General features: G+C 43.0%; 2 protein-coding genes across 2 annotated transcripts in view; both read right to left on the bottom strand.

The window, feature by feature from the left end:
* Positions 1–7,676: 7,676 nt before the first annotated feature.
* On the bottom strand, positions 7,677–9,118 carry LOC124852391 (granzyme A-like). The gene is made up of 4 exons (XM_047341285.1): positions 9,018–9,118; positions 8,348–8,477; positions 7,968–8,243; positions 7,677–7,874 (listed from the first exon to the last, which is right to left on the bottom strand). Exons 1-4 carry the CDS (start codon positions 9,101–9,103, stop codon positions 7,716–7,718), a joined length of 651 nt encoding a protein of 216 aa, XP_047197241.1. The 5' UTR covers positions 9,104–9,118; the 3' UTR covers positions 7,677–7,715.
* Positions 9,119–10,374: 1,256 nt separating this feature from the next.
* The window catches only part of LOC124851060 (granzyme A-like), a 23,941-nt gene continuing 17,764 nt past the window's right edge, over positions 10,375–16,551 (bottom strand). Inside the window, exon 5 of the mRNA XM_047341355.1 lies at positions 10,375–10,556. Within this exon, the coding sequence (XP_047197311.1) occupies positions 10,407–10,556 (150 nt within the window). The 3' untranslated portion in view covers positions 10,375–10,406. The remainder of the gene's footprint in view (positions 10,557–16,551) is intronic.

Genomic DNA, 16,551 nt, shown 5'->3' with positions numbered 1-16,551 from the left:
TCAAGTCATCAATCTTACTGCATTAGTTAATTCCTACTGACACAGTTTGCCACCACAGACACTAACAAATTGCTTTCTGGTTACACCATACCTACACATTGTCAGGTATGACTGGGAAACAGCTTTTTAGTGTATGTGTAGGTCTTAGACAGTGAATATAACTCTGGTACAGTACATTTCTACTTGGAGAGGTTCTAGAACATACGATGCATGGCGATGAGGACACAATAGGTAACCACTGCTGTTTTTGTGCAAAGAAAAAGTACATTCCTGTAATTGAGCAAGCATATAAAAGAAAAATGGAAGGTGTAGGAGCAAATCAGGTTACACAACATCATCATTATCACACAAGTCTGTTGACGGAAGTGGAGAGGACAATAATGAAAAGAGAATATCATAAATTGAAAGATTAGACCTGGTTCGTTTTCTCATCGTCATGTACATCAGCACCAGACCTTTGTCCGTGTGAGACCTGTGTCTTCACAGCACTTTGCAAGCTTAGTTTTAGAGTGTGCCGTTTTCTCGTTCCACAGCTCCACCACTGTCTTGGTGACCACACTTGCAGTTTGTTTTGAGGCAGGAAAGGCTTCAACCCATTTTGACCACATGTCGACCATCACTAAGCAGTGAGATTTACCTTCTGATGGTGATAGCTCTATGATGTCCATCATCAGATGTTCAAAAGGTCGAGTAGGTGGTGGGTGTGCGGCCTGCCGACATTGTGTGTGGCGCAGACTACGCATGCCTGACAGTATTTTGAGCAAAGGTGGAGAAAACCTTTCGTAAACCAATGTTCTGTGATCATAGATAGATGGCAAACAGGGTTTGTTGTCAGGACCATACCACACACCAGTTCGAACATAGCACCAGAGGTCTTCCATAGGAGATCTCAGGAGGAGTAACAGTGGACTGTACTGCAGAGAGAGAGGAGGAGGTCATATCAGAAGTGACATATACTGTCTGTGTATTGTGGTATATTCAGCTAACGTAGATCGTTTTGACATGGGTGTAAAACATAATGACAGGTTTAAAGCTAGGGGCCCTCGTTTCTGGACTCTCAGATTTCCTAATTATTATTCCATATGTTACTCGTTAGTTCTCTCCTCGGAGAATGCTCTTTGACCTGTTCGATGGAGGGGTTTCCATTTTTATTCTGGAAGCATGTCTCTAATTAGAGGTCCCTATGTGTGACGTCATTTTATCCCAAGTCTTGGGCGAAACAACTTCCCTATATGAATGCTTGTCCGACACGGCGAGACAGACTTCTGCATTGGCTGAGGAAGTCTCCGGGTATACCTAGGTACCTGTCCTGAGCTGTAACTTCTGTGTAATAAACCTTATTATACAAGCAAGAACGGTGTCCACGGAGATTCCTTCATCATCATCTTCAACATCACTGCTGCTTAAATATACAACACTATGAAAAGAGGAAGTGACATGTCAGATGTGAGTGTGACAGCCTGTTGTTTGAAAGAGGAAGGTACATTTGAAGATGTGATGAAGTTTCTGTTTTGCCAAAGGGTGTCAAAACCATGAGTTACACCGAATGCATATCTGGAGTCAGTGTAGACTGTGGGTGTTTTACCAGTAGACAATTTACATACTTCCGTGCTGTCTGGGCTGAGAGGTGATGAGGAAGAGAACTCGAGAGGAGAACGTCATTATCTGAACAAGCAGAAAACCAAGACAGTAAGTACCAGAGACAGGGTCACGTGAGGAGGACCCATCTACATACAGAGTCAAGTCAGAAAGAGGTTCGTCAGAAAGGTCAGGTCGTGGTGAACACTGGACTTGAAGTTCAGCAACACAGTTGTGTTCTTCCCGTCGTCCACCATGAAATTTAGTTTGTGACCGTTAACACAGTTCGCGTTGAGGCATTTTCTTAAAAGCATCATTATTATATTTAACATAAGAACTACAAGGTTTTATGTGCTCTGGTGTAAGTGTGTGTGTGTGGTGAGTACAGCAAGCTGTCTTCATTGCAAGTGCGTGTTTCACTTCCAGTGAAGGGAGCAGAGGAGCGGAGTAGTGAGAGTATATTTAGGTAGGTTAAAGACCAGTCGAGCTGCTGCATTCTGGAGGAGCTGCAGAGGTCGGATGGCACTAGCAGGTAGACCTGCAAGGAGGAGTTACAGTAGTCTAGGTGTGAGATGACGGAAGTGGAGAGGACAATAATGAAAAGAGAATATCATAAGTGGAAAGATTAGACCTGGTTCGTTTTCTCATCGTCATGTACATCAGCACCAGAGGCAGGACCTTTGTCCCTGTGAGACCTGTGTCTTCACAGCACTTTGCAAGCTTAGTTTTAGAGTGTGCCGTTCTCTCGTTCCACAGCTCCACCACTGGCTTGGTGACCACACTTGCAGTTTGTTTTGAGGCAGGAAAGGCTTCAACCCATTTTGACCACATGTCGACCATCACTAAGCAGTGAGATTTACCTTCTGATGGTGATAGCTCTATGATGTCCATCATCAGATGTTCAAAAGGTCGAGTAGGTGGTGGGTGTGCTGCATGGCTGGTTACAGCCACTGGCCTGCCGACATTGTGTGTGGCGCAGATTACTCATTCCAGACAGTATTATTGAGCAAAGGTGGAGAAAAACCTTTCGAAACCAATGTTCTGTGATCATAGATAACATCTTGTGATCTTTACCGTGAGTTAACTTAGCATAATGAGGAAAGAAATGTTTTGGCAAACAGGGTTTGTTGTCAGGGTCATACCACACACCAGTTCGTAACATAGCACCAGAGGTCTTCCATAGGGAGATCTCAGGAGGAGTAACAGTGGACTGTACTGCAGAGAGGGAGGTCATATCAGAAGTGACATATACTGTGTGTATGAAAAGAGGAAGTGACATGTGACAGCCTGTTGTTTGAAAGAGGAAGGTACATTTGAAGATGTGATGAAGTTTCTGTTTTGCCAAAGGGTGTCAAAACCATGAGTTACACCGAATGCATATCTGAGTCAGTGTAGACTGTGGGTGTTTTACCAGTAGACAATTTACATACTTCCGTGCTGAGAGGTGATGAGGAAGAGAACGTCATTATCTGAACAAGCAGAAAAACCAACAGTAAGTACCAGAGACAGGGTCACGTGAGGAGGACCCATCTACATACAGAGTCAAGTCAGAGTTAGAAAGAGGTTCGTCAGAAAGGTCAGGTCGTGGTGAACACTGGACTTGAAGTTCAGCAATTGTGTTGTGTTCTTCCCGTCGTCCAAAAAAACATTGGATAAGTCTAGAACCGAAAAATATTGGACACATTCAGAGAGTCATCGGGAAAAGGCAAAAACAGAGATTCATAACATGATGATCTGGTGTGTCTGCTGCATGTGAGGTGCAATGCAATGGATCATGCATAAAAATCAGAAAAGGGGTGACAAGAGAACGTGACATGGAGAGCAGATCAGTTAAAGTATTTATAGGAAGATGCCACTGACATGAAGAAGGGGAAGAGGACTCATGCGTAACTATCTCCATCAGGAGGAGACCAATTACAGGAGACAACAGAAAATCATGTTCAAACCTTATGGGCTGTTTGTCAAATTGAACCTGCAGGGAGAGGTTCTGTGAAATTTTCCTTTACTGTTGCTGTTGAGCCTTGAGAGAACATAAAGCGACCACTCATTTCAGGAGATGTGGGAAAATCAGACATCCTAACCACAGAATAACCTGCACCAGAGTCGACCATGAAATGGAGTTTGTGACCGTTAACACAGTTCGAGTTGAGGCATTTTCTTAAAAGCATCATTATAATATTTAACATAACTACAAGGTTTTATGTGCTCTGGTGTAAGTGTGTGTGGTTAGTAAAGCAAGCTGTCTTCATCGCAAGAGCGTGTGCGTTTCACTTCCAGTGAAGGGAGCAGAGGAGCGGAGTAGTGGGAGTATATTTAGGTAGGTTAAAGACCAGTCGAGCTGCTGCATTCTGGAGGAGCTGCAGAGGTCGGATGGCACTAGCAGGTAGACCTGCAAGGAGGGAGTTACAGTAGTCTAGTTGTGAGATGACCAGAGCCTGGATCAGAACCTGCGCCGCCTTCTGAGTGAGAAGGGGACGTATTCTCCTGATGTTGTGCATCATATAAGCATATAAAAATGGAAGGTGTAGGAGGAAATTAGGTTAAACATCATTATCACAAGTCTGTTGACGGAAGTGGAGAGGACAATAATGCAAAGAGAATATCATAAGTTGAAAGATTAGACCTGGTTCGTTTGTCATCGTCATGTACATCAGCACCAGAGGCAGGACCTTTGTCCGTGTGAGACCTGTGTCTTCACAGCACTTTGCAAGTGTAGCGTGAGGGAAAGCGGGGATAGTGAAAGGTTGCCACATGGGGAGTTTCACCTCCAGGAAATACTAGAATATGGTAAGTGCAACAGCACAGGTTCGTTTGAATCACAGGGCAAGAGACATGTTGTACTAATGGAAAATAACTTTAATATAATAGAATAAATGCAAACAAAAGCACAATGACACAAACAAACAGAATACAAATTAACATATGAAATAAAACACTTCTGACAAGATCACACAGGGACAGGGCTGGGACTTACCACGGCGACGAGAACCAAAGAAAAGGGGAAGGATTAATAACCTAACCACCCGTGACACTGCAAACCAACAAAACGGGTTGTGAAGAAAACTCCACCACCAGGGATTGGGTCGCCGCCTCAGGCCCACAGCACCTGACCAACAATAAAAGGATAATTAAAACATGTCAGGGTTGAAAACAACAAAACATAAACCAAATACAAACAGAGTAAATGGGATTACAGGTTACTAAAAGCTAGGCGTCCTCTGATGTGGTCACTCCACGCGCCGTGAAGATGTAGCGTGGAGAGCCACAGTGAACGAGACACTACTTAAAAAACCATACACTTCCTTGGTCCGAGCCAGGCAGTCTTTAACTGTTCGAACCGTGCCCCGATCAGCCGCAACAGTTCATACACGTGTCGGTTAAGATAGTGCAATTTCCAGTATAGCCAAAACTGCAGGTCCGTCTGAGGCGTGGTGGCCAATGACGGCCGACGAAGGAGCAGGGCCTCAACGAATGCAAAGAAACAAATTCAGTAATTAATATGACAACATACCAGAGTTTGATGAATAATGGGACCATGCGCACCACCCTGTCAAGCCAAGGTACAGCCACAGCAGCCCGGAGGGTGGGAGTCTCCCCCAGCCGTAGCTGAATCCAGCCGTAGCACAACATAACCAGTCAGCTGGGGTAAGATAAGCAAGAGACGGCAGACAACGTGACTTACCAAGCGGACCCGCAACTGCAGCCCGAAGGTCCCCTGGCGGAGCGATCCCGCGCCAGCGGTCAGGCACGCTGCGTATGAGGGGGGTATTTGAGGGGCGCTGGCTGTTGCACAAACACGCCACACTCCGCCGCGGCTACAGAAGTAGCTCTTCCACGCCATCCAACACCCACCGGAGAGGAGCGGAAACGGAAAGGAGGGCGAGCCAAACACGGCCACCTCCTTAAATACGGGACGCATGACGTCGCCTAACGACCGGCGCGCCATTACAGCAGGTAGAGCGCCCCGCAGCGGCAGGGAGGAAGCGCGCATCTGGCTACACAGGCATCGGTGCTGAGACTCATGGAATGTTGGAGCAGACGCTGTGTTTGACTGAGCCCCCATCGCCAGCACCATGGGCTTCCTCCTCTTCTCGCCTCATGTGATTCTCACTCTCTTGTCATGACTCACATCCAAGAGACCTTCATCGTATTGAAAACATCACCTGGATAATATAGTCCTTGTTGGTGTTTGTAAATGTGAATATTACTTTATACTTTTATTCAGAAAGGTTTTTGGCTGATTTCTTCTTTTCTCTCTCTTTAATGTGATGGTGAGATGCACTGAAGTCCCCTCAGTGCTCACACTCGTCTTTATGTCCTGAAGTCAAAGGATGTGGTCTGACCTTGAAACTCACGAGTCAGCATATTGGGCGAATCTTGACATAAGATCTGATGTGCACCATCTCTGTGCAGAAGTCTGTGGTAACCGCTGTTATCATTGACCGCTCATCTGGTCGGGTGGAGACTATAAGTGATGCAGTTTTTTTAATCAGTACAAAAATGTAAATGTAAAACAGGCACATAACACTAACAGCTAATAAACTGTGGGATAGCAACCAAATATGAAAAACTAATCAGTGAGCATTAGGCATGGTTCCTATAGTCTTTATACTGGATCAGCTTCACCTTTATTGTACAGGTAAGAGAGTGGTAATACTTTCACTAACTCTGTGTCAGAAAGAAAATACACATCATGTTCTTCAATAATCTTCAAATGAACACAACACATCAATCAAGTCATCAATCTTACTGCATTGGTTAATTCCTACTGACACAGTTTGCCACCACAGACACTAACAAATTGCTTTCTGATTACACCATACCTACACATTGTCAGGTATGACTGGGAAACAGCTTTTTAGTGTATGTGTAGGTCTTAGACAGTGAATATAACTCTGGTACAGTACATTTCTACTTTAAAATATCCCAAATACACCACGGATATAAAACCAAACAAACCTAAAGGTGAAGGTGTAGGAACGACAATATTTGTGCCTGGAATACTTTCTCTGAAAAACATGACATCTATTTCATTTCTTGACTCATCAGTGTTAGCTGAGTTACACATTTGCTCATGTTGTGCAACAAGAAACAAGGAGGTCACAAAGTTTAGCAGTTGCAGTATTTATTTTACAAAGAAAGCTAACTTAAAGTTATACATGGTAACCAGTTCTGTGGGTGGGTGAATAGAAGTAAGAGTCACAAAAATGCCAAGCTGGGATGTCCATGTCGAGGTAGACCTGGTGAAGGAGAGAGAGCCAGATCCCAGTCTGCAGGCCTCTTAAATATTAGCCCCCAGCACCATGGGCTTCCTCCTCTTCTTCTCGCCTCATGTGATTCTCACTCTCTTGTCATTACTCACCTCCAAGAGACCTTCATCTTATTTAAAACATCACCTGGATAATATAGTCCTTGTTGGTGTTTGTAAATGTGAATATAACTTTACACCTTTATTCAGAAGGAGAGGAACGACAATTTTAGAAAACGGCTGAGTTCTCTTGACATTTGCAAAAAGTAAATATGATAGTTTAATTTTTGTGAACTACAGATGACCTGAAGAAGAGTAAGAGAAAGAAAACACAACATATAAAATGATTTGTTTTTATTTGAACACTGATCTTAGGACCCTGAAACCAGAGAAAACACGGCGCTGGGAGGGAGAACAAAACGTAAAAGAGTCAGCTGAGAGAAAGAAAAGCTGAGAGAGAAAGACAGACAGACCATGTGCCCTCTTTATTTCGGCCTCTGCCTCTATGACGACAGAAATGTTGGTGTGGGGTTTTAACACTGTATAAGAACATGGATCAGTGATGATTAGATAATACTTCATGGCCCAGAATTTATCTTTATTGCAACACTTGTTTTCCACAAGACTTGAGCTGAAGCCTCAGTTTCAATTTAGGCTCTTGATGCAGGAAGTGGTGAGTCTGTCTGGTTGACATCAGTCTGGTTGAAGGACTCAATAATGTCCCTTTGGCGATTTGCTTTCATGATAAACACGTGTCTCTCCAGTTTAGATTTCAAAATAAAATCACCTTGGCCTGTTTTATTGCAGCAGAAGCAGAAATCTCCTCCGTATCACCTCACATAGAATTGATTAACATTGTGCAAATAAAATCCTTCACAGCGGGTGCTCATTAAATGTTAGACTTCTTCATTGTCTTTTTGATCCAGCTGAGTTTTTCCTCTGTGAGATACGAGTACACTCCTGGCTTGTCAATCCGGCCACACCCTTCTCCGAAAGAAGTGACTCCAACCAGCCCTCCGCTGCACATCAGTGGGCCTCCTGAATCCCCTACGAGAAAACCACAATCACTGACAGGCAGTCCAGACACTGACAGGAGGGACGGCAGTTAAATCCCTGCAAACCAACATTCACCGTTACTTACACCACAGGTGTCAGCTCCATTTGTCCCGTCTGAACCGGCACATATCATGCCACTGGTGATCACGGGATGTCTGTTATAATATTCAGCAGAGTTGCACTTCTCTCTGTCGACCACAGTCACAGTGACGGACATCAAGACGTCGGACATTTTCTTAACATCCTCGTTTGTTTTGCCCCATCCTGCCACCATGCAGCTGGTCCCAGCTGCCGGATCTTTGATGGCATCACCCAACTTAAGACACTTCACCGTCTTGGTTTCATTCGCAGGTTTGTCAAGCTGAATTAAGAAAAGAACAAAATGTATTGATGCTGACTCTCTTCACATATATTGGCTGATTGTTCCATTTATTCACAAACATTGATGCTGTAATGTTATTTTACCTTGAGCAACATGAGGTCATTGACCTTTGTAGCTGAAACATACTGGGGATGAGGAAAACGGTTCTTAACCTTTATGTCCTGCCTGGACTTGTCTTTTTGGCCTTGATGGAGTGCACCCCAGCAACACGGTCTTAATTTGCAAGAGCAAAAACACAGTATTGTGTTTGATTACAATTCACATAACTGCTCTGCATGCTGATATTTAAAGTGTTTTTAGATAAGATAAGATAAGATAATCCTTTCTTAGTCCCTCAACAAGGACGAGCAAAGAGGACAGTCAGAAATAGACACCAGTGAAGTGATGATAAGTAAACATGCGATACTTATAAGTGCAAGGAAACATAAATGAACTAGAATGTAAACAGAATATATACAGTTGGAGAGTATATGCCTCATTAGATTGATCGTATTACAGTGATCATGTGCATCCAGTATGATAAAGTAACTGATTAAGTCATAATTAGTTTAGGCATTCAGATCATGTTAACTTGTTATTTTATCCAACACATTTGCATCGGAAAATAAATCCGAAAGAAACATAATGCTGCATTTGCTATAACCACATAAAATGTCTTAGATTTTAACCAGTACATAATGTATTTTACCCTGTCTGTTGGAAATTAAGATTATTGTTAGCGCATCTTCTGAAATGTTGTAATTATGGTAACACTCTTTACAGTGGGCAGCAGTCAGGACCCATGATTTATCGATCAGTATCCCTCCACAGTATTGTGTGGTTGTCTGAAGCAGAGCCATGTACGGCAGCGAGTGGGCGTCACTTCTTTCCCATTGATAATCTCAGAGCCATCACCTAAAACCAAAATTCAGATGATACATTTAAAAAAGAAAATAGAAAAAGTAGTAGCTGAAATATTTCAATCTAAAATCTTCTACTCACTTGAGTGGACAAGGAGGAGGACCATGCAGGAGAGGAGACCGGTGAAAGCCCCAGGCAGGACATGTCTTCTTTTCTCTCTTTAATGTGATGGTGAGATGCACTGAAGCCCCCTCAGTGCTCACACTCGTTTATGTCCTGAAGTCAAAGGATGTGGTCTGACCTTGGAAACTCACGAGTCAGCATATTGGACAATCTTGACATGAGATCTGATGTGAACCATCTCTGTGCAGAAGTCTGTGGTAACCGCTGTTATCATTTTGCACTCATCAGGTCAGGTGGAGACTATAAGTGATGCAGTTTTTTTAATCAGTACAAAAATGTAAATGTAAAACAGGCACATAACACTAACAGCTAATAAACTGTGGGATAGCAACCAAATATGAAAAACTAATCAGTGAGCATTAGGCATGGTTCCTATAGTCTTTATACTGGATCAGCTTCACCTTTATTGTACAGGTAAGAGAGTGGTAATACTTTCACTAACTCAGAAATTTTTTAGAAAATGGCTGAGTTCTCTTGACATTTGCAAAAAGTAAATATGATAATTTCATTTTTTGTGAACCACAGATGACCTTAAGAAAAGTAAGAGAACGAAAACACAACATATAAAATGATTTGTTTTTATTTGAACACTGATCTTAGGACCCTGAAACCAGAGAAAACACGGCGCTGGGAGGGAGAACAAAGCGTAAAAGAGTCAGCTGAGAGAAAGAAAAGCTGAGAGAGAAAGACAGACAGACCATGTGCCCTCTTTATTTCGGCCTCTGCCTCTATGACGACAGAAATGTTGGTGTGGGGTTTTAACACTGTATAAGAACATGGATCAGTGATGATTAGATAATACTTCATGGCCCAGAATTTATCTTTATTGCAACACTTGTTTTCAACAAGACTTGAGCTGAAGCCTCAGTTTCAATTTAGGCTCTTGATGCAGGAAGTGGTGAATCTGTCTGGTTGACATCAGTCTGGTTGAAGGACTCAATAATGTCCCTTTGGCGATTTGCTTTCATGATAAACACGTCTCTCCAGTTTAGATTTCAAAATAAAATCACCTTGGCCTGTTTTATTGCAGCAGAAGCAGAAATCTCCTCGTATCACCTCACATAGAATTGATTAACATGGTCACAAATACAAAATCCTTCACAGCGGGTGCTCATTAAATTAGACTTCTTCATTGTCTTTTGATCCAGCTGAGTTTTCCTCTGTGAGATACGAGTACACTCCTGGCTTGTCAATCCGGCCACACCCTCTTCCGAAAGAAGTGACTCCAACCAGCCCTCCGCTGCACATCAGTGGGCCTCCTGAATCCCCTACAGAGAAAACCACAATCACTGACAGGCAGTCCAGACACTGACAGGAGGGACGGCAGTTAAATCCCTGCAAACAAACATTCACCGTTACTTACCCAACAACTGTCAGCAATCCTCTTCCGTCTGAACCGGCACATATCATGTCGCTGGTGATCACGGGTTTGCTGTTGTAATATTTAGCAGAGTTGCACTTCACTCTGTCGACCACAGTCACATTGACGGACATCAAGACGTCGGACATTTCCATAACATCCTTGTTTGTTTGGCCCCATCCTGCCACCATGCAGCTGGTCCCAGCTGCCGGATCTTTGATGGCACCCCCAGCAACACGGTCTTAACACTGCAAGAGCAAAAACACAGTATTGTGTTTGATTACAATTCACATAACTGCTCTGCATGCTGATATTTAAAGTGTTTTTAGATAAGATAAGATAATCCTTTCTTAGTCCCTCAACAAGGACGGCAGCAAAGAGGACAGTCAGAAATAGACACCACTGAAGTGATGATAAGTAAACATGTGATACTTATAAGTGCAAGGAAACACAAATGAACTAGTATGTAAACAGAATATATACAGTGGGAGAGTATATGCCTCATTAGATTGATCGTATTACAGTGATCATGTGCATCCAGTATGATAAAGTAACTGTGATCAAGTCATAATTAGTTTATGCATTCAGATCATGTTAACATATTATTTTATCCAACACATTTGCATCAGCAAATAAGTCTGAGAGAAACATAATGCTGCATTTTCTATAACCACGTAAAATTTCTTAGATTTTAATCAGTACCTAATGTCTTTTATACTGTCTGTTGGAAATGAAGATTATTGTTGGCGCATGTTCTGAAATGTTGTAATTATGGTAACGCACTCTTTACAGTGGGCAGCAGTCAGGACCCATGATTCATCGATCAGTATCCCTCCACACTCTGGTCCGGTTGTCTGAAGCAGAGCCATGTACGGCGCGAGTGGGGCGTCACTTCTTTCCCATTGATAATCTCAGAGCCATCACCTAAAACCAAAATTCAGATGATACATTTAAAAATAAAAAATAAAAGTAGTACCTGAAATATTTAAATCAGAAATGTTGTACTCACTTGAGTGGACAATGAGGAGGACCATGCAGGAGAGGAGACCGGTGAAAGCCCCAGGCAGGACATGTCTTCTTATCTCTCTCTTTGATGTGATGGTGAGATGCACTGAAGCCCCTCAGTGCTCACACTCGTTTTATATCCTGAAGTCAAAGGATGTGGTCTGACCATGGAAACTCACGAGTCAGCATATTGGATGCAATCTTATGATGAGAACTGATGTCCACCATCTCTGTGCAGAAGTCTGTGGTAACCGCTGTTATCATTTACCGCTCATCTGGTCGGGTGGAGACTATAAGTGATGCAGTTTTTTAATCAGTACAAAAATGTAATTATAAAACAGGCACATAACACTAACAGCTAATAAACTGTGGGATAGCAACCAAATATGAAAAACTAATCAGTGAGCATTAGGCATGGTTCCTATAGTCTTTATACTGGATCAGCTTCACCTTTATTGTACAGGTAAGAGAGTGGTAATACTTTCCCTAACTCTGTGTCAGAAAGAAAATACACATCGTGTTCTTCAATAATCTTCAAATGAACAGAACACATCAATCAAGTCATCAATCTTACTGCATTAGTTAATTCCTACTGACACAGTTTGCCACCACAGACACTAACAAATTGCTTTCTGATTACACCATACCTACACATTGTCAGGTATGACTGGGGAAACAGCTTTTTAGTGTATGTGTAGGTCTTAGACAGTGAATATAACTCTGGTTCAGTACAGAGAGTTTACATCTACTGTTGTGACTGCAGCCTATATCCCCCTGATGCTAATGCTAAACTGGCAATGAAAGAACTGCATGCTGCCATTAGCAAACGACAGACTTCTCACCCGGAGGCAGCCTTTATTGTTGTGGGTGACTTCAACCACTCCATCCTGAAGACTGTACTCTCCAAATTCCACCAACATGTCTCCTGCGCCACGAGAGGAGTCAAGACTTTGGACCATGTTTAGCATGGCTGGTGCATACAAAGCCGTCCCCTTCCCCCACCTAGGACAGTCTGACCACCTCTCTTTGTTCCTACTCCCCAAGTACACACCACTCATCAAACGTGTGAAACCCACAGTGAGGACAGTTAAAGTGTGGCCAGAGGGAGCTGACTCTGCACTACAGCTCCGGTTCAAACACACAGACTGGAGGGTGTTTGCCATTCAGGCCACACTGGACTGCCACACGGACATCGACTCCTATGCCTCTTCCGTTCTGGACTTCATCAACACCAACATCAACAGTGTCACCACCCTCAAACGAATCACTACATTCCCTAATCAGAAGCCATGGATGAACAGAGAGGTCCGCCTACTGCTGAAGGCACGAGACACCGCTTTCAGATCAGGTGATGCTCAGGCCTACAGTTCATCCAGGGCTGACCTGAAGAGGGGCATCAAGAAAGCCAAGCACTGCCACACGCTAAGGATTGAGGAGCAGTTGTTAGGATTTTAATAATATAATTAGACACTATAGCCCGAAAAGGATCGATTTTACACGCACCATGTTTGTACCTTAACAGAAAGAATTAATGTTTTGTTATTTGTTAAGACTGTAATCCGTGGCATACAATAACACTGTACTTAAACTTGTTCTCATACATAAACCTTTATATATATTACAGTATTCCTTTAGCTTTATTCAACATCACACATACATAAATGCACTGTGCTCATTAAGACACTGTGACCTATGCCTTAGAAAGAAATCAAGCAGCTGCCCCAGCTTCTGAAGGCCAGATAGGAAAGGCGTTGTCTTGTCTGATAAATACGCATGCTTACACACACAGAACATACAGACGATAAAACAGAAACACAATGTTTCACACTCCAATGAACAAAAACACTGTGTCTGCAAAACTACTGAAGACTCACAAAGCTTCAGCCGGATAAAGGCTTTTTCTTAATACACAAAACTTAACACTGTCAGAATGTGAAGATTTGCCCAGCTACTATCAAAGGAGTAGCGAACCTGGGAGCGGCTCCTCATCATGAGTGGATTCCAGTTCCAAGATGCTGGGACCACCCTTCAACCTACTATTATAAATATTGCACCTGTCATCCGTTCGGGCTCTTGACTACCCCGAGCTACTGACTAAAAGCCGAGGCTGTGCCTTGAGTGCCCATAGCTATGCTGTACCTTTTCATTGCTTCTAAATAAATACTTTTGAACTAAGACCGATCCTTCTCATACCTAAGGATAAAAGAACACGACACAGTTCAAGAACAACTCCGACCCCAGACGCATGTGGCAAGGCATCCAGGCCATAACGGACTACAAACCCACCAACACCACCCCCAAAACAGCGATGGACAGACGGACGGATTATTATTTTTTTATTTTTTCGTCCGTCTGTCTGACCGTATTTATTTATTTTGGGACAGACAGACGGACGGATTTTATTAAATTTTTTTAATTTCAATTTAATTTAATTTAATTTTTTTTTTCCCGTCTGTCTGTCCATTTTTATTCCCGGATGGACAGACGGACACTCCATATATTAATATTAGTGCAGGGTCATAGCGCCACCTACTGATCAGTGTGATAATTATGTTGTTGTAACATTGTCCAATTGACACAAAATTGCTCACGCAATATCAGAGCCCCTACTTGAACAGATCTATTAGTCTGGCAACAGGAAGTAAGCTTTGTTTTACAAATATCATTCGATTTACATACAATTTTCACAGTGTGATGTGCAATTGATAGCTTGGACCGTAATGAGCAATTAGCAGGCTAGGATCGACATTGCGTGACGGACGCAGGAAGTGAAGCGTTTGTCCTTGCCGCAGTGCGCAAAACGCATGCGTGCAGGAGGCGTGCGCTTGGTCATTGATCGCTCTCTCCACTAACCGCAACAGGCTTCAAAATGCGTGTGCTCGGGCCCGTTAGTGCTACAACATAGCCCTAGTTTTTTTACTCCTGTATTATCCCACCTATAGTATATTCATATTTATATCTACTTATATACTTCTTGCTCATAGTGTATTCATCGTACTTATATTATACCATACCTTTTAACTTACTCTGTATACAATATTACTACTTCCTCATTCACTTAATTTCTCATTTTCTCACTTACTACCACCACTTATACTTACACCTGCACTTTATATACACTTATCATATCTACACTACCTACCTCTATTGCTGCTAGTCTTGTATCTACACTGTTCATATTCCATATCAATTTTTTACTGTACATATCTTATTTATTTACATATTCCACTTTTCATATGCACATACTCTGCACTTTTTCTGCTTTTTTTTGCACTTCTGGTTAGATGCTAAACTGCATTTCGTTGTCTCAGTACTTGTACTATGTGCAATGACAATAAAGTTGAATCTAATGAATCTAATCTAATTTCTACTTTAAAATATCCCAAATACACCACGGATATAAAACCAAACAAACCTAAAGGTGAAGGTGTGAGAACAGCAATATTTGTGCATGGAATACTTTCTCTGAAAAACATAAAATCTATTTCATTTCTTGACTCATCAATGAGATTTTTTCATTTTGAATCACAGCGTTGTAAACGTCATTTGTTTTGAAATGAGCTTTGGCCTTGGTCCCAAAACCTCATTGTGTCACAACTTCAGTCAGCTCTTTACATTTTCATTGTCTTATCTTATTTTTGCATGTACTAATTCTCATGTCATTTCAGAATTCAGCCACTCCCCCTGCTCTGCATCACGTCGTTCCCACGGATCCCATTACCTGCCCCACCCCCAGACTCACCTGCTTTCCATCAGGCAGTAGTCACCCAGTATATATACCGGCTCATTTCCTCTGTTCTCTGCCAGATCGTCTAGTGTGTTTTCCTAGCTTTCCAGCGTTATCCCTTGTTCATTGTTCTGCCTGATCTCCACTCTGACCTGCCTTCTGGACCCTGGATTCCCGTTTTGCCTGCTCCCTATCGGATTTGTTTGCTTTCTCTGACTGTCTGCCTGGCTTTTGACCCCTGATTATCCATTAAACAAGAACTCTTGCTATTCCTAAGACTGCTCTAGTGTCGTGCTTTTGGGTTCACGTTTGCCATTTTGCGCATCCTGACAGTACGATCTGCCCAAGAATGAACCCAGCCGACTCTGAGAATCTCCGGAGAGAGATGGCGGCACAAGCTGGTGCTCTGTACCAACAAGAGCGACAACTTACCGCCATGGCAGAGGTTTTCCAAGAAGCTTCCGCACGCCACGACCAACATTTGGAGGCTCTCAACGACCAGTTCCAGCGGTTAGCACAAGTCCGTCAACCACCGGCTGTATCACGGCCGGCCAGTCCTCCGCTCGTGCTATCTCCGGTCCGAACCTCGCCTTAACGCTCCCGAGCGGTTCTCCGGGCTCCAGGTACCTGCCGGTCCTTCCTTACTCTCTGTTAGTTGACTTTTGAACTACAACCTCTCACATATCCCACCGAGAGGTCGAGTGGCTTTATGATCACCCAGCTTTGGGGCGGGCACGGGATTGGGGAACCGCCCGAGTGGGAGAAGCAGTCGGCGATCTGTTCTTCCGTGTGAGCCTTCTCTGATGGTCTCGGAAGGTTTTTGACCATGCTACCCCCGGCCGAGAGGCTGCTTGTGGACTTTTCAACCTGGTCCAGGGGAGTCGGCGAGTGGTGGATTATTCCATTGATTTCTTCTTTGTAAATGTGAATATTACTTTATACCTTTATTCAGAAGGAGAGGAACGGCAATTTTAGAAAACGGCTGAGTTCTCTTGACATTTGCAAAAATTAAATATGATAGTTTAATTTTTGTGAACTACAGATGACCTGAAGAAGAGTAAGAGAAAGAAAACACAACATGTAAAATGATTTGTTTTTATTTGAACACTGATCTTAGGACCCTGAAACCAGAGAAAACACGGCGCTGGGAGGGAGAACAAAACGTAAAAAGT

The sequence above is a fragment of the Hippoglossus stenolepis genome, chromosome 9, assembly GCF_022539355.2.
Source record: "Hippoglossus stenolepis isolate QCI-W04-F060 chromosome 9, HSTE1.2, whole genome shotgun sequence".
Taxonomy (NCBI): Eukaryota; Metazoa; Chordata; class Actinopteri; order Pleuronectiformes; family Pleuronectidae; genus Hippoglossus; species Hippoglossus stenolepis.
The sequence above is the reverse complement of the archived record's forward strand: the minus strand, read 5'-3'. Positions and strand labels throughout refer to the sequence as shown.

What these genes read in the sequence shown, in the direction of transcription:
- LOC124852391 (XM_047341285.1), bottom strand. Translation starts at nt 9,103, where the DNA reads ATGGCTCTGCTTCAGACAACCACACAATACTGTGGAGGGATACTGATC. An exon ending in ACTGCTGCCCACTGTAAAGA is followed by an intron (nt 8,478 to 9,017) that starts GTGTTACCATAA and finishes TTGCAAATTAAG; the next exon opens with ACCGTGTTGCTGGGGTGCAC. An exon ending in ATGACCTCATGTTGCTCAAG is followed by an intron (nt 8,244 to 8,347) that starts GTAAAATAACAT and finishes TTCTTAATTCAG; the next exon opens with CTTGACAAACCTGCGAATGA.